The following is a 19,024-nucleotide window of genomic DNA, read 5'->3' as shown; positions in this document are numbered from 1 at the left end:
TAATTTGGAGCACAGACTGTGACAACTGAAAGGAATCACACAGGTCATCTTGTGCTAATGTGACTCAACCACCTTTCATATCCTGTGAACATGCAGCCTTCCATTTCCCCAGATTGTTTCTTTGTGTCTAATTGGAATGAGCTCTCACAGCCTGTACTGTGCTTGCACGGTGCCTGCATTCCAGGACTCTCCTCTAATGCTAGAAATGTAATGATGTGCTGAATCTCTAATAACCTATTCAATTCACTGTGTAATTGATTATTGACTTACAAAAATGGCCACTGCCATTAGGATTTAAACAGCTGGGTGTGATAAATATAAACAGCATTCCAGACTTGCAAAACAGAAGTTAACTCCCGCTTGAGAATTGGCCACAAAGGACATAATATACCTTTGAAAACCATTTTCTGGGGAATAAGAAGGCGGGCGGAGGGTTGCTATCTCTTTGCTCTGCATGACGGCTTCTAGGAAATATAGGGCTGGCTACCCTTGGAAACAGGATGCTGGGTCAGATCTAACAGGGCTATGTGTAAATTCTTAAGAAATTTCTAGGCAATTTGAAACACTGATAGTCTTCAGTTGTAAAGCACATTGGTGGTGGACTACACATTCACACAAGCACAGACACATACGTCTCATCGCCCACTCTCACACAAAGACAGGTGTGCACATGCAACACAGAGACATACATGCATTCTTGCACAGTCATGGAGAGAGAGACATGTGGGAAGGGTCACTGCCATGCATCCATTTGCCTTTTTTTCTAAAAATAACCCCTTTTTTGTTTGTTTTTCTGTTTTATCATATCATCATTGCATACTGTATTATAGTCATATTCAGGATATTAAGAGGGGGAAATAACATAAATGTAAGACATACATAAATAGACTTCCGTGTTAGCGCGATCGGCTAATGGCGGATTCCCTCCGAGCTCCGGAGGGAATCGGCTTTGCTGCAGACGGGTCTTACCGCAACGGCGAAGCGGGGACCCTTAGAAACCGCAGGCGCGGAAGCCTGCGGACTTGGTGACTCGGTGGGCACCTTAAGCGCCCCCCCGACCCACGAAGAGCCTTTTTAAAGGCTACGGAGAGGGTACGGAGAGTGGCGTGGTGCTGTGAGTAGACCGCTACTGCAGTGAAGCGAAGCCGCGAGCCATGGCCGGAGAGCGCTGACTTTTTTCCCTGAAATTTGGACTTGAAGCAACCCGTGAGTAGAAGGGAATTTGGACTTTAAAAATTTTCACCTTTGAATTCGGTACGACCGGGGGATGTGCTAAAGGGAAGTCCGCACCCCCTCTATCTACAAAAAGATTTAAAGCAAAGATAGGAGAACTAAGGTGGAGAGATCTCTTTTTTGGTATGAGTTAAAAGACATTAATTCCACGAATTTGACAGAAGAAGATGTTAGAGTTCAGAACTTAACTGGTTAAGTGTTCTGAGGTGTGCGTCACTTTCTGACGTCAGCTTTAGAAGCTAAGAAGGAGCTTGTTTCCTGTACTTTCTGTTCTCTCTGTGTTTTTTTGAGAGAGAGACATGGCTGAAAGAAGCTCCGGTCCTTGTTGCTGAAATGTTTCAATAAAGAGCTGTAAATAGACGAACCTGTCTGTGTATGCTTGCATGGAGAAAAGGAGAAAAAGACTGCTTTACACCGCTGTATGCTACTCTGCGAAGCCGTGGCTAAAGAGACAGCAGAATTTGTTGCGCAGCTAGAAGGAAGCGGCTGGACGCCGGAAGCTGTAAACGACTGATTGGGATCGTAAAGCTATCAGAGGCCACGGCTCATCGATCGAGCTCCAAAGATCGATATCTCACAGAAGATTTGTGCTGGAGAGTAAGAGTCGAATTTTGGAAGCTTTTGTTTAGCCCCCCCCCCCCCCCGACCCGGGAGCGCCCTGTGTGTGAGCTGGAGGAAAAGGAACAAGGAGTTTGACAGCTGTCAAAAGAGCTGTCAAACGGGCAGTTAAAGTTAAAAATTTTATTGTTTAACATCTCTCTGGACTAAATTTGTTACATTTGAATTAAAGTGTTTGGGAACAAAAAAAAAGTTATAAACAACAAAGTATCTGACTGTTGGACTATTAAGTAACCAGAATCCCCCTAGGGGAAACTTTGAAACATTGCAATGGCTACAGATGGAAAATTACAGGCAGAGATAGAAAGAATGTTCTTTCTCATGGGAATACTGCAGGAGCAGAGCACGGCTATGAACAAACAACTTATGACCTTGATCTCTAAAACAAGCAACTCTGCTGAATGCACAAAGGATTTGACTGAAACAGAAGCTGCAGCTGAACAAGAAGAGACATCTTTGGAACTAGGGGAGAGGGAAGAAGGAGCTAAGAAAGTACAGGAGAGTACCAACTTCAAGCCTACATTGTTAGAATATAAAGAAGAAGACTCTGGGATTACCAACCTGCGAAAGATGCGAAAGAGGAAAGAGGAAGCCCCTGGAACACTTGGAATATTGGAACTTAAAAGAAATAAGAAATATGATTGGGGCTTCCTCTTTGTACATGGGAGATCAGTTGACTTTTTGCAGCAGTTGTTACCAAGTTTCTTGGATGGGAGAAAATTTGATGAGACTGTGTTTGAGCTCCTTCGAGACCCAAGGATCAACAAAATTTGCTACCAACAAAACTGGCAGAGAGAGACTGACAGAGATTTGAAGGCCTCTGATGTGAGGAATCCAGGCTAGGAACTGTTTTGTGGACATTTAGTTGGGAAGGGACAGAAACCGGGGTGGGGGGTGGGGAAACAGAATTTTAAAATTTTTATGATTTCTATATTTGTCTATTATGACCTACATTTAATATATGAAAGGGAATTCGTGGAAGGGAACTTGGGTTGACCTTAGAAAAGAATTTAATATTCATATGAAAATTGGATAAGTAAAATTTGGCCAAGTAATAAGAACCAACTGTAGAAATAATAATAATATGTTAAGGATGAGAGATAAGAATTTGCTGAGTTAATTGTTGGAATGGGGATGTATGAAGGGAGGGTGGGGGGAAGTCAGGGAGGGGGGTTAAGAAAGTTATGAAATTATATATGTTTTGTTTTTGATTATTTTTGGGTGTAAAATGTGAAAACCTAATAAAAATTATTATTTTTTTTAAAAAAGACATACATAAATAAATAAATATTAGTAGTAACATAACTTCTTCCTCCAATTTTCCATTTAAATACACCCACACAGCCTGCCCACATTTCCCATCTGCCAAACAGGGAAGAGTTATTTCCATATGTGTATCTTCTATTAAAATGTGGCAGATCACTTTCCTATGAGGCTAATAGTAGCACAAACACAGTGATCTTTGTGGGATTAAATCTTAACCTCCTTTGTTCTCCCTATCTGCATAGGGTAAGGTGGGCTCGGTGGGTCACAGGGCTTCAGTTTCACAGGTAGGGATAGCAGCTCCATCGTTCTATGAAATATCAACATTTCATGCCTTTCTATGACATTCATTTATTGTAATTGCAATGCAAGAATGTGCATGAACAATGTAGCACATAAAATGAAAGTCAAAGAACTGGAAATAGTTTGCTCAAGTGAATCTAACTGACACAATTAATGAGCTTGTTAGTGGCCTTGTTATGTAGAAAGGCAGGGTATAAATATTGGAAGTAAGTAAATAAATAAATAAATAGTAGGGTTTTTTTTGTCAACATGAATAGTGTGGATGCCAAATTATAATTTGTCAGTCAGTTGTAGTTATGCTTCCTTTTGCTGTTGGAAAACATTGCCAAGTTATTCCACTATGGTTGCTTAGGATGTCATTGTGTTCTTTTGCAGTGAGCGGTGCAGATACACCTTTCGTGGCCATAAGGATTCAGTAAACAGCATTGAATTTCTTCCTTTCTCCAACATCATTCTCACCAGCTCTGCAGACAAGACATTGTCTCTTTGGGATGCCAGAACAGTAAGCTAACTTATTGCTTTGGGAACTGGGTGAACTCATAAAACTCACAAACACACTGCTTGCTTGATGGGAAATATTTGAATCTTTTGCAATAATAGCTCAATCAAGTGGATGACATCAAGTTATAGGGAGGAAGTAGGAGGGAAATGAGGAATGTCCCAATTTAATAAAGGTGATTTCCCCTTCTGGACTCCAATAACTTATGCATTTAGAGACCACTGAACTTTACGTAAACATATAATATATAATATTTCTGAACACTGAACACCAAGTTTTTGTAAGTTTCCTTCCATTGCCAGGTGCTTTGGTAGGTTGTTCTGTGGACTCCTGCCTATCAGTCTTGGGCTCAGTCATCTCCTGATCTACTACAGCAGACTCAGCCCTGATTCTGGTCTGGTTCCTTAGCTGGAGACTCTGAGGCCTCCAACCCTGTGTTTTAAAGGCCGCTGGACTTTGAGGTCCTGACACCCCCCCCCATGGTCTCAATCCAATGGGCTTGGCTTGTGCAGATAGCCACAATGGAATTGCTGGCATGGGCATGAACAGCTTCCCACAAATAGTCCTTGGGTAGGTAGCGCTTCCAGTCAGTGAGGCATTATAAGAGTCTCTGATGCATTCATGATTCTAGAATTTGAGCCACTTCATATTCTTCCTGCCTGTTGTCCGTGAGTGGTGTGGCTGGAGGTTGGTGTCTTTCTGGATCTGGATTTAGCATAGCTGAAACCAGGAGCAACTGATGAAACCAGGAGCAACTAATGCTTACAGCTGAAGCCTGTAAGCAACAGGGTTTTCAGAAAGGGGCAAAGCTGTTATCAGGGTTGGGGCAGTGGCGGAGGAAGAGTGTGCGGGGGTGTGTGGTCTGCCCAAGGTGTCATCACTGGGGTGTGTGTGACAAAATGAGTTTTTTAAAAAAATAATAAATTGGGCTCACAAAACCTTTTAGGAGTGACGTGGTGGCTTAGGCGCCTGCAGGTTCCTGAAACGGCAGCATGGGACTTGTGCCTGCCTACTTCCTCTCCCTCAGCCGCCTTACAGCTGAGGGGGAGGTGGCGGAGAGACTCCAAGCGTTGGAGAGGCTCGCCCCACCCCCACAGGGGGGCAGATTGCCCTGCCCCCTGCTGCAGGACACGCCCCCATACCAGGCACCTGAGCGGCTAGCTACGCCGCTGGGTGGGGAGGGGGGACCTACTTACAATCTATTTTACTAGATAGGCATTCAGTGTCAGTTGGAGAGTTGATGAGCATACTCAAGAGGGTTCTCAGCCTGCCATTTGCGGTCAGCATAGGCCTTGCATTTGGCATGGTTCAACTTGACTCTGAGGTCCTCCTGGATAGCCTGATAAGATGCACCAGCAGCTGGAAATTGGTGGAAGAAGTGACATCTGGGAAATAGAGGGTTTGGAAGTATTGCTGAGGAAAAACTGAGAGCTGTTATAGGCCAAATTCTGCTATGCCCAACAGATCTACCCAGTTCTGCTGTTGATGGGATGTTGCTTCTATGTAGGGCTGATCCCTTCTGTCTACCCATCACTTTGAGGATGATAGGCTGAAATATAGGCATGGATTTCTAGCAGGTTGCATAGGGCATGGCAGAACTATGGCCTTTGGTCTGGAACAGTATGGGCCAAGAATCCATGGAGATGGAATAGGGTTGCTGTTTCATGGGTACTTGGGGTTCTCTGGCAAGAAATGAAGTGGGTCATATTAGTGAGGACATCAGTGACGACAATGTGGTTGTGAATTGCCTAGAGGGGAACTGGTCTGTGCAGAAGACCCTAAACAATATTTGTCATGGTCTGGGTAGTCTTTTCTTCTTTTGTATGATTACTTAAACAGGGACGTGGGTGGCGCTGTGAGTTAAACCACAGAGCCTAGGGCTTGCTGATCAGAAGGCCGGCGGTTTGAATCCCCGCGACGGGGTGAGCTCCCGTTGCTCAGTCCCTGCTCCTGCCAACCTAGCAGTTCAAAAGCATGTCAAAGTGCAAGTAGATAAACAGGTACCGCTCCGGCGGGAAGTTAAACGGCGTTTCCGTGTGCTGCTCTGGTTTGCCAGAAGCGGCTTAGTCATGCTGGCCTAATGACCTGGAAGCTGTACGCCGGCTCCCTTGGCCAATAAAGCGAGATGAGCACCGCAACCCCAGAGTCGGTCACGACTGGACCTAATGGTCAGGGGTCCCTTTACCTATGATTACTTAAAGTACCAACCACAGTCACTGCCCCCACTCACTACACTTACCCCACCCCACACTGCTCAGAGATGGACACTTAATCTTTTAACTGTTCTATTTGCCTGAATTCAGATCACTTAAGTAAAAATTGTTTTACTGTCTGAAACTCTAACTGTGGCTGGTAGCTGGCTGCCTTTCCAAGCAGAAAAGGGTGTGCATGTTGCAAATGAAATGAATGCATGACATAATGGCATCTTCACATAAGAAATACTAACTCTTCTTTCTGCTTTTGACAATGCATGCTGCTGATTGCTGACAGTCACATCAGGGGAGAATCTGCATTTAAAAAAAGCATTCTGTAAATTTGTTGTGTAATGCCAATGCATGGCACAGCATATTAAGAAATCATCGTCTAGATATAACAGACAGAGCACACACATAGTTCCAATACATGTTTACTCTGGCTGGATCAGACGAGGACCACAGAAATAATGACAGTGAGATGAGCAGAGTGACGATCTTAAGCTCAGAGACTGAAAACAGTGATGAGAAATACGGGGTGGAAAAGTTATCAAAAGATTGGTATCAAAGAGTGCTCACAAGCTCTCACGTGTATGGCAGGAGATCGTTTTGTGCATGAGCAGCCAAGCTCTGTCAAAACTTGCTATTCTGCTTACTTTTAACAAATTTTGTCACCATCCCTACCTGACAGTAAAAGGGCCAGGAAGGAGTAAAGCAGATGAACCCACATGCACATGTGGTTTTGCTAAGCCAAGGTTTGACTTAATTAGTTGTGTGAACCAGGCTAATATCTGTTCCTTAAGTACACAGCCTCTTATATTTACTTCTTTCTGCAATATGCAGCAGCCTCTGATGATGAAGCAGTGGCTATAACTATTGTTAGATACATCAGGCATCGTAAGAAACCATGTTCTACAAACCCACTTCACATTATGGTTTCTGATTCTGGTTTGTTGGCATATCTCAGACTGTGGTTTGCTAAATCATTCCACGCTGTACTTTTTCTTCTTTAACCATGAATGTGATGATTTTATTGAACCTTTATGTGATATATCTGTGTTGGCTTATAGGCTGTATAAATAACTTTCCTTAAACAATAACATTTTATTTAAATTATACTAAGAGAAAATGCCAAATAGAAAAATAAGAACAAGATTTAGAAAGCAACAAGAAACTTAAATGTGGGTATCATTGTTCACTCTCATAAGTTGTGGGGCATTTCACCCTTGAGTGGAATGGTCTTCCTGGGGAGCTTGTGGACTGCCCTTCCTTGGGGGGGGGGGGTTAAGCAGAGACTTGATGGCCATCTGTCAAGGATGCTTTAGCTGAGATTTCTGCATTGCTGGGGTTTGGACTTGTTGAACCATGCTATGATATCATTGCTAGTCTTAACTGGACTTTTAAAAAATGTAGTTCACTCTTTTAAATCCTTCCAGGCGTACACAGGTTAACTATGGGTTTGAGAATACATTAAGGAATTTTTCAGTGTTAAGTTGTGGGTGAACATATCAGGCGACACAGTGATTCTTCAAACAGCTCCTGTTTATTCACAGGCCAGAACAGAACTGAACTGAAGGGTTCAGCCAGCCTGCTTATATAGAGCTCTACTACAACGCAACTGTAACACTTTCTGTAACTATCCAATCACTGGACGTCACTTTCAATCCCTTATTTGCATATGTGGACCTGAGTGAAAACTATCTACAGTATCCCCCTGTTGGCCTAGGGTGAGAACTTCAGTACATAACACAGAGAATGTGAAAAACATAGAATACCTACTCTAGTACATTATGCTTTCATCATTATATTCTTCCTCCACCTTTTTCTATTTCTTTTTGACTAGTTCAACAAGAATTTTATCTTTGTTGTTTTCCACAGAGCAGTCTAATGTTGTCATCTGGGCAGTGAGGATTTGATACAGATGATAGGTAGCTGATGTAAAAATAATTATGTGTAGAAACCTCGAAAATGAGAAAAAAGGCCAGCAGGATATGGACCACAGCTTCAGAAAGACTGAGCTGAATCTTCTGTGAATATATAGTTGGTGTGCACTGAATGAATAGAAATACATGAATATTGAGATTGCCATGGTAAGTGAAGCAGGAGGTTTCAAAAACTGATGCAAACTAAGGTCACACATGGTGGCATCTCTATTTCTGCTCCTCCATTCCTTCATATAGATAATGTCACTCACCAGTGCTGTAGTCACAAAGGCACAGTACATCTTTTAACTCCAGGCAGCAGTCATATTATTCCTAGAGAAACTTGGGTGTCTGTTGAGTGGCCTAATAGTCACGTGCCTGCTGAAAATCAGCAGAACTTCAGTCACAACATGTCCCATTGATTTCAGTGGGGCCTAAATTCTTCTAGTTTAATCTGGTTCCAGGTCATTATTCCTTATAAACTTGCTCAACTATGTCAGTTCCATTGTATCAGAAACAGGAAATACGTTTATGTGGGAGAAAAGTTATGCTGAGGACTTGTCTGTTCTTCAGAAATAAAAGTAACAGATGGCTAAACACTGGTCAGCTGAAATAGCTGTCTTTTCCATTCTTATGTCATTCCTCTTTTCTTCTTACTCCATGCCCCACTATGTCCCCAGTAGATTGGCAGGTAGCCAAGGGGGAGGGCAGGGGGCAGCTGCCCCCCCAATCAATACAAATCTGCCCCCCAACAGAAATCCTGATAATGCCCATAGGCAGGCAGTGAAGACTTGTACCCTTCCTTTGCTGCTGCCAAGGAGAAGCGGCAATGTGTTCAGCGCATGATCCAACTAAAATCATTCTTCGTGTTGGCTCTTCTGAATGCATGTGTGTTTGTGTGAAGGAGAGGGCGAGTTGTGTGTCTCATTTGTAGGAAATCCACTAGTGGGGGCGGGGGAGGCAGTGCTTTTCTTTACACCTTCCAGACACTGCAGTAAACTCTGTAGAAGAGGTGAATGCATCTTTTATAAAGTGTTCAGGTTCCTCCCTCCCAATGCATCCTCATTAGGACCACTTCTAAGATGAGGCATGAACTCCACAAAGAGTCACTGGCAGACACCCTGAAGAAAAGAGGTACTGTGAACTGCAGACATCCCCCAAAGTATTTTCATCTGGAATGATTAACTCCTATATCTTGCAATACTGTGCATGTATTTATGTATCTAAATATATTGAATGGAATTCAACATAGCAGTTAGTGACCCCCTGTGTGACCCCTGCAAATCCACTAAACCTATTCTGGACTTTCCCTGAACCCTACATTGCAAATTTAGGGGGCACTGGGGTGGGGAGAAGTCCTGTTTTACAAGTGGACCTTTCTCCACACACACAACTTAGCTGAATCCCACCCATTATTTTTCTCACTTCTATCCAAATGTTCAACCAGCTGAGTCTTCAAACAGTTGCTGTTATTATATTTGAATCCACTTTTACATAGTATTATTATTAGTAGTAGTATTTATTAGAATTAGAATCTATATACCACCTTTCATTTCAAGAAGCAATATCAATGCAGTTTGCAAACAAACAAAAGCCAACAGCAAAATAACAAGAATAAAAACATTACAAAAGTACAGCTACATGCAATTAAAATACATAGTAAAACAACTACATTTTAACATCCATAATCAAAGTTATTTAATAACCCTTTATGAAAATATCAAAATGTTGCACTACCAAAGGTTTTGATGCAGTCTTAATATATATTTACCTTTTCTCCTATACCAGATATTCTGAACAAAACAAATTCCTTCCAGTAGCACCTTAAAGACCAACTAAGTCAGTTCTTGGTATGAGCTTTCGTGTGCATGCACACTTCTTCAGATACACAGTGTGCATGCACACGAAAGCTCATACCTAGAACTGACTTAGTTGGTCTTTAAGGTGCTACTGGAAGGAATTTGTTTTGTTTTGACTATGGCAGACCAACACGGCTACCTATCTGTAACCAGATATTCTGAGGCACTCTCACACAGTCATAGATCAGAGTTGAGAATATGGGACCTGTTTTCTTTCATTTTGGGGCCCCCTCCCTAATCCCTAGGGGCAGTCATTCACATATACTTGAATAAGTATGTTTGCTCATTCCCCAGCTGTATCACCAGCTGAAATACCCTTAACATGGACTGCAGGTACTGGAATAAGTGAAACTAGCCAACCCTGACGAAAGTATAAAACTCCCATTATGATAATGCTTTTGTTTAGAGCCAGACTGTAGCTCATAACCCAAACTTTTATAGAAAACAGCGAGAAACAACTCAGGCAGAGCACTGGCATGGATTGTGCTATAGAATCATCATTCTCTCTATTAGCAAACTCAGGTGACTGAATGCCTATAAATTTGGAAGCAAAATGGGGCCACCCAAAAGTAAGGTACAGTGGTACCTCAGGTTACAGATGCTTCAGGTTACAGACTCCGCTAACCCAGAAATAGTGCTTCAGGTTAAGAACTTTGCTTCAGGATGAGAACAGAAATCGTGCTCTGGCAGCGCAGCAGCAGCGGGAGGCCCCATTAGCTAAAGTGGTGCTTCAGGTTAAGAACAGTTTCAGGTTAAGAACGGACCTCGGGAACGAATTAAGTTCTTAACCCAAGTTACCACTGTAGTGGTTTCTGCATACTCAAGGGATTCTCTAGGTATGCAGAAGTACAGTATATAACTCTGTAAAATAAAAAATAGCCACCTCCCCACCGCCACGTCTTTGCACCATATAACAGGAAAAGGACACACTTTCCCTTTTCTGCTCTCCAGATCTACCCTCATTCCTCACTATATAGCTATATAAGCAAACCCTGTAAGTGTCCCTATTTTCCAGGGATAGTCCCAGAAGCCATCCGTATTTCTGATTTGATCCCGGAATGTCCCACTTTTCCATAGGATGTCCCCGTTTTCATCAGAGAAATGTTGAGAGGTATGAAATTATGTGAACTCGGAGCCAAGGAGGTAAATAACTATACAACCTTTAAAAGGCATCTGAAGTCAGCCCTGTATAGGGAAGTTTTTTGATGTTTAATATTTCATTATGTTTTTATATTTGTTGGAAGCCACCAAACTGGCTGGGCCAACCCAGTCAGATGGGTGAGGTATAAATAGTAAAAGTTGTTGTTGTTGTTAAATAGGACATCTCTATTTTAACCAGAGAAATGTTGGTGGGTATTTATAAGTTTCAGAGGTAACAGATCTTAGCCAACTGTAACAGCAGGGACAGACCTTGGGGGATGGAAAATGGGGAAATAGGTTCTTTCCCCGTTATTGGCTCTTAAAACTTCCCACCATGCCGGAACACAAATACAAGGCTTCTCTTCTAGGCTGGTGGAAGCCTTGGATAGGATAACTTCTATTCTCATCTATCTCAGTCCAGTTAAGCCCAGATCTTACCCAAATGCACATAAATCCCATTCCATTCTTATTCACCAATATGAACACTAGAACCCTCATTCTCTCCTTTCAAAGTATGCATGTCCATGCAGTCCCATTGGCAGAGAGGACAGGACTCCTGTACACATGGCAGGTCCACTTGTGCTCCTCTGGACTGAGCCTTTATTGCTTCATGTGCTGTTGCATAACTAACTACATTATGTTCTAGCTTCATAGTGCAGATTCCTGTGCGAAAGCAGAGGGTAAATAAGAATAATAGTATTTACAAAATTCTATGGTGGATTGAAGCCTGTTTACTCAGTATTTAACTCCAGATACATTGACAGGAGTATGATAGCTGATGAGGATGGCCTTTATATCATATGCCTCCTGTGTTGCCTTTTTGGATATTCCCAGGGACCATGTTAGTTTTTCAACTTGTGACCTGTTGCTTTAGCTTTTGAAGCATTTACTGAATACCATTCATGCCCGTGTTGAACAGGATTAAGTCTTCTGGTTTCATTATTTTTCAGCCTATATATATATATATATATATGCTTTGAGAGTGATGCATACTCTTTCTGCTAACCAGAAGGTTCCCATTTACGTCAGTCAATGAAAAAGGTGTAAATTTAATCCATTTCCATGGTCAATTTGCTTCCCTCCCCCCACCGCACAAGGACAACAGGTCAGTTAGGGGACTTGCCAGTTTATGTCAATCTCAGCCTTCATCCCAGTCACATGGGAAAACTGCATATAGTTTGAGCAGCTCTGGACACGTTTCTCTCAACTTTGGAGCTGAGGAGTGCTCAGGAATCCCTGTACAGTTGTACCTTGGAAGTCGAACGGAATCTGTTCTGGAAGTCCATTTGACTTCCAAATCACGACCTCTGATTGGCTGCAGGAAGCACCTGCAGCCAATCGGAAGCTGCGGAAGCCCCACCAGACTTTTGGCTTCCAAAAGAACATTAAAAAAACAGAACAGTCACTTCCGTGTTTTTATCGTTTGGGGGCCAAAACATCCGAGTCACAGGGCATTTGACAACCAAGGTACGACTGTACTGAATACCCCTTGATTCAGCAGGGGTCAAGCCAAAGGCTTGGCAGAACTAGTGGGTTTTAAGGAAGGATTTGAAGAGAAAGTGAGATGCATTATGCCAAATAGATGTTTGTGAGAGAGTTCTAGGCATAAAGGGGCATCAAGGGAGAAACAAAAGCCAGCAAGGAGGCAGAAGTCCTTTGGGCAGCTGAGGGTAGTGACACTAAAGGGTTAAAGGCCACAGACAGGTATCTACTGAGATATGAGTTCAGAAAGGTAAGGACCAAAGAGCACTGGGACACTGCACCAGTTTCACTAGAGGGAATCCTCATTCTCCATTTGCACTAGATCTAGGTATTGGAAGGAAGCTTTGGGTTCCTTCCAGATTATCCAGCTGTGATATGCAGTGTGTTCAAAGTTGAGAACGTGCCTTTTTACAAACCTACAAATATTTAGCATGCTTTGCACATCTCCAAAACAAATACACTACACACCACCCCTCTGAATCCCTTGAATGTATATGATAATAACTGGAATATTCTTTTCAGCTTGAAAGAACTGCTTGTTTTTCTGATCAAGCTGTTTCTATCAACACATAATGTTTTCCTTTCTATTATGTCAATGGTCTGTGAACATAAAAGTGTGTAAAGTGGCATATACCAAAGGGATAAGTAATCTAGATGAAATTACTTTTTTACTTAAGCAATAGTGTTGAGAAGTGAATAATATTACATATGAAACAATGGCTTACAGGTTCAGTAAACACCAATGTTCTGCTTCAGCAGTTACCTGAATCTGAATGAAAATGTTTTGTTTCTCAGCATTATTATCTGAAAAGAAAATGGTACGCAGTATATACCTTATGGGTCTCTGAGAGCGTACCAGTGCCAAATGGTAATTTCTCAAGTTGGGTTGCCATAGTTGCATAGGAAATGCAAAATATATTCCTCAGTTTGCAGAAGGGGAAACATGAGAACTGCTATAAGTGTATCTGCCTACTATGGCACTGGATCAACATTTCCTCTAATGCTCATGGCAAGTATTGGCAGCTATTTTCATTCTGCGCACCATTTTTTGGATCCAACTCACTGTTGTTTAGGATAGCCTGAACATTCACTTTAATTCAAATCTGAACATTTTGCTTGACAAGTAAACATTCTTCAGAAACTGGGTTTTGTCCCTCAAGCCCTTCTAAGTCTGGGCTTGGGCCAAGCAAAAGCTATAGTTAGGCAAAGAATTAGAGACACCAAGAGACAACAGGACTGCTTAAGGTGCCCCCGACTACAAAATTGTAGAAATCGAGAGATATGCACCGGCAGCATATCTCTTTTTTCTTGTAGCCAAAAATGCAAGAAGGGCTATTACACTTGCCAGAAGCTTGGCTCTGCCTTCGCCGGTCTTGGAAGGATCCTGTCAGGGAACTGACATCGGAGCCAGAAGTGGAGGCAGGGCTCCCAAGCGATGCCGGAGAAGGGCCAAGCAGGGAGAGAGGGAACTCATCGGCTGGGGAAGGAAATCAGCGTAACACCAGGGATAAAGGGGGGCAGTTGGGGGAATCGGAGAGGGGTCTCCAGGACTTTTCACTGGAGACCAGCGGGGAGAGCACAGGTCCTCCTCTGCCCACACCCACCCTGCGCAGAAGACTTCCACGCAGGGAAAGTAGGCGTAGACTTGGCGTCAAAGAGCTTTTGTGCTGGAAGAAGTTTAAGAAACGCCCACTGACGGATTCTGCCAGCGACTGAACAGCCACGGAGTGAAGGGGCTGTCAGCGAAGACAGGTTTAACCAGGCAACCTAGCCAGTAGTGGCGGTAACTTACGCACGAGCAACCCCTTATAACCATTACAGATCCTTTAAAAAAGTCCCATATGACCAGAGAATTTGCGCTTGTCCATTGGGGGGTATAGGAAGCCCCGAACACATATTTTTTAGATGTCCCTTTTACGATAAGGCACGTAGAGAAACTATTGACCCCCTGCTGGTGAGGCTTGCTGACCTCCCGATAAAGCAAAAATTCAATCTTCTCCTGTTAGCCAAAAATCACAAGACAACCCAGATGGTCGCCAGATTCTGCGCACAGATCTGTAGGCATAGACCATCCCCCAATTCAATCTAGTTTGTTAAGAAAATTCCCAAACTTGGATCCACGGGTGACTCTGGGTCATTTGTCTATGGTAATCTATCTTAAAGTTTCTATGTGTTTGTGTTTCACAAGCTGGTCTCTGACCGTAATAAATTTCATGTATGGTTGACGAGTATATGGGTCGACAGTAAAATTTCATTTAGAAGACTGGCAATTCAGCTAGCCATTTTGTTTCAGATTTTGAAATGTCACTTTTTGGAAAATCCTATCTATTTAACCAGGCATCGTCAGATACACTTGTGACACCTGACATGGTGCATGTTGCTTTGTCAGCTGGAGAGCATGACAAGTCATCAGCCTTACTGCCAACTTGGAAGCTGCACAGGTGGGCAGTTAGGTGTGGCAATCCCTGTCCCTTTCCCAGCTCCGTGAGCTGCAAGGAAGGCTGGGAGACAGCGGCGTAGCGTGGGTTATCAGCACCCGGGGCAAGGCAAGTAATTTGCGCCCCCTAACCCGGGGCAAGGCAAGTAATTTGCGCCCCCTAACCCGGGGCAAGGCAAGTACAGTAATTTACTCTCCCAAGCAGCAGCAGTGAGGCTTCTCTTTCCCCTGCGCTCTCCCGGAGCTGCCTCTTTTGTTTCCTTTTTTCCCTTTCTCCAAGGCTTTTCGCTTTCTCTCCTTAAATGATTCCCCCTCCACACCGCGCCGTTTCCTGGCTGCTCCCCCCCCTTCCCCTCTCTCTCCTCCTCGCTCTGCTTGCCTTGCCCTGCCCTGCCCTGCCTGAGGGCGCCCTGAGGAGACTCCGCTCTCCTTTTTGACCAGGCGAGGTGGAAAAAAGGGGGGAAAGTCTCTTCCCGCCCCCTTGCCAGACTCCCTGCTCGGCTCGGCTCGCTACCCAGAAGGCAGGCCAGTGGAGAGAGAGCCGCAATTACCATAAAGCTCCTCTCCCTCCGCTTCGCCAAGCTGTCAAAGCCCGGCAGCAGCAGGCGCAGCCAGACCCCCGCCAGCCAGCCAGCCAGCCAGCCAGCCAGCCCGGCTTCCTCTCCTTTTTTTGCCCGTGGCAGAAGGCTTTGCTCTCCCCCTTCTGCGACCTCCTCGCCAAGCCGAGCGAGCGCGGGCTCCCTAACCCGTGGATTTTAGTAGGGGCAGAGAGCTGCTAGTGCGAGTGCGCCCCCGCCCAAGTTGCGCCCGGTGCGGCCGGCACCCCTGGCACCCCCCACGCTACGCCACTGCTGGGAGATGGGTCATGCAGGAAAAAGAAGTCCCCAAACAACTTGCAGGGCTTCCTTGCTCCAACTTGCTTCGGTGCCTGCTGCCAGAACCTGCTTGGTGTGAACTTCAAGCAGTGGCAGTTGGGAAAGCCTGGCAATCAGGAGGCTTGCAGGGAGAGGGAAGGTTGGAAGGGCTGATGGTTAAAGAAAATGGCTTAATCAGCAAGGCAGCAAAAATAATAGACTGTTGCCGTTGTACCCTCCAGAGGTAGATGGTTTGTTGTGGGCAAGCTGTGTTTTCATGGACCCTGCAATATGCTTCTGAAGAACCCTAGAAGATTTGCACATCACATGTGAAGGTATAGTCCAAAGGTATAGTCCAACAACCTTCTTCCCAAAGTGGGCAGGGAGAAGCTGACAATGCTATAGTCCTTTCTGCCCAGCAACTAATGTTCAAAGGCTCTGAATCTGGAAGTTCCACAGCTGACAGACAGAACACAGCTGGGAAAATGCTGCTTAGAGACATTTACAGTTGCCTAGAGACATAGACAGCAGATGCATCGCTCACGCACTAGATGTTTCTTTTGAGTTACATTTAGGCTTGCCAGTCTACCAGGTGGGGGACCTCGCTTGCTTGCTTGCTTCTTTGGTTTTTCCTTCAGGCGAGTTGACATATTGTGTGTGTGTGTGTGTGTGTGTGTGTGTGTGTGTGTGCATGAGTGGAAGAAAGCAGAATTTGGAGCTGATTGGCATAGTTTTTGTTTATTTTTGAGTAAAGTCAGCACAATCTCTTTTTCTGCTGAGAGCTCATGCTGGAGCTGTGCTGCACATCCAACAAGGAGACAAATGGTTCACCTGAGCCCTAGTGCACCATTTCCAGTGCTGCATTGTGAGAGACTTGCTGCATAGCCACCAGGTCTGGAGTGTATTGAGCTGAGGGAGGCAGGGTGGGTGGGTGGTGTCAGATCAATGACATGGCTCTGCTGCAGCAGCAGCAGCAGCAGCAGCAGCAATAAGGACTGATCTTGTTCACCATTTACTTGCACAGCTCCCTTACCCTGCACTAACACCCAAACATACACACACTGTATCACATTTGTAGCCACAGATGGAAAAAAATCTTTGCAGCTAGTTCCACTAGTGGTGGAGTCGGGTTTTGCCCTCTGACCTCTTCACCGCTCCTGCTTATTTATTTTAAAAGCTTCTAGACCATCCTTCATGCAACAGATTCTGGGGTGGCTGTGTACAGCCATAAAAGTACAATACAGTGGTGCCCCGCAAGACGAATGCCTCGCAAGACGAAAAACGTGCTAGACGAAAGGGTTTTCCGTTTTTCGAGGCGCTTCGCAAGACGAATTTCCCTATGGGCTTGCATTGCAAGACAAAAACGTCTTGCGAGTCTTGCAAGTTTTTTCCCTCCCCCCCTTTTTCTAAGCCGCTAAGCTGCTAATAGCCGCTAAGCCGCTAATAGCCGCTAAGCCGCTAATAGTGCTAATCCGCTAAGCCGCTAATAGGGATGCTTCGCAAGACGAAAAAACCGCTAGACGAAGAGACTCGCAGAACGGATTATTTTCGTCTTGCGAGGCACCACTGTATAATGCAAAACCATGCTACCCTTTGTCCCTGTCCAGGGGTCAAAAGATTTATGGCAGAAGGTTGGCAACCTAATGCAAATTCAGGTATTTTTCTGCCAGATGTTGAGATGCAGATTCCACTACGACTGTTGCAATGCCTCATCACTCTATGCCTTAAAAAACCCATCACATGCTGAAAACAGTGCCAAGCTTAGGGGCTTAATGGCTTAAGTCCCTAAGTCTCTGGCAAGAGTTTGCAGTAGCCTATTTGAAATTAATTGTTGCAGAATATGGCATGCGCTGGCACAGCATGCAGAAGGAACAATGAGCTGCCAAGAAGGTGCCATTGGCTGATCCACTGAGAACTGGCTGTTCTTTCAGATCTGAACTGTGACTTTCAATCTCATGAAATAAGTGCTGGTAAACACCATTTGGAAAGTTTGTTTTGGCATTTAAATTCCCCCAATGAATATATATATATATATATATATATATATATATATATATATATATATATATATAATATATATATAATATTTATAATATATATATTATATATATATAATATTTCACTTCCATTGATATTATACATTGGTCTGCATCCAACATTCCTGTCTGCAAGGAAAATGCATAAGAGTATTTTGCTAATGAGGGTGCTTTACATGCCAGTCTCTTACTCAGCTGATTGAGGCTTCCCACCTGGTTCCTGAATCATAGTGGTTTATAGTGAGGAACATTGTCCCTAAGAGACAAAAACTATCACTGGGATAAAAGAGGAACAGGATTTCACATTGGGATAAATCTACTGTGTGCAAGTTGATTACATTACTAATAAGTTTATTACATTAGTGCAAGTAGGTAAATAGGTACCGTTGTGGTGGGAAGGTTAATGGTGTTTCTGTGCACTCTGGCTTCTGTCACAGTATTTTTTTCTTGTAGGGAGGGACCAGTGCATACAGTGGCAGTTGCCACGCCAAGGTGCAGGGCCCTAGCAGCTGCCCATGAATGCCTGGTGCAGACACCAACCTTCCATTCTTTATAGTAGAGGCCTGGGCAGGAAGTTCAGTTGTTTCCAGTGGGACCTACTAATAGCTGTTTTAAGATTGTAGCCAAAGGTTTTCTGCAGTGCTTTAGTGTGTGTGTGTGTGTGTGTGTGTGTGTGTAACACACCTATGCTCAAAGAGCTGTGCAGGGTGCCAATCTGCTACAGGGCCAAATTCAAGCTGCTGCTATTAGTACAGTCGTACCTTGGTTCTCGAACAGAATGTGTTCTGGGAGTCTGTTCGACTCCCAAAACTGTTCGAAAACTAAGGTGCAGCTTCCGATAGGCCAATTGGAAGCCGTGCCGGACGTTTGGCTTCCGAAAATCATTTGAAAACCGGAACACTCATTTCCGGTTTTTGGTCGTTCGGGAGCTGAAACATACAAGTTCCAAGGCGTTTGGCAACCAAGGTACAACTGTATACTAAGTCCTTAATAACTTGGGACCAGTTTACCTATGAGATCGCCTTACTCCACCTGCTTACGTCAACTGCTTCAGTTGGCGAAACTGGCACTACTACAAGCGCCGCATAGTACCTGTTCCACATTTGTAAGAGCTGTGCATTCTGTGCCTACATTCTGAAAGTCCTTTGCCTATTGGTCTCAAGCAGGCACCTTTGCTGTTTTCCTT

The 19,024-nt window shown here is 44.0% G+C and overlaps 1 protein-coding gene across 2 annotated transcripts in view; it reads left to right on the top strand.

The window, feature by feature from the left end:
* Window positions 1-19,024, top strand: part of SPAG16 (sperm associated antigen 16) — a 444,848-nt gene that overhangs the window by 265,440 nt on the left and 160,384 nt on the right. For both annotated transcript variants that reach the window (XM_081878176.1, XM_081878175.1), the window contains one exon: window positions 3,793-3,919. In XM_081878176.1, the coding sequence (XP_081734302.1) occupies window positions 3,793-3,919 (127 nt within the window). The remainder of the gene's footprint in view (window positions 1-3,792; window positions 3,920-19,024) is intronic.

This window comes from Podarcis erhardii (assembly GCF_964252035.2).
Source record: "Podarcis erhardii genome assembly, chromosome: 1".
In the NCBI taxonomy this organism is placed as follows: domain Eukaryota; kingdom Metazoa; phylum Chordata; class Lepidosauria; order Squamata; family Lacertidae; genus Podarcis; species Podarcis erhardii.
The sequence above is the reverse complement of the archived record's forward strand: the minus strand, read 5'-3'. Positions and strand labels throughout refer to the sequence as shown.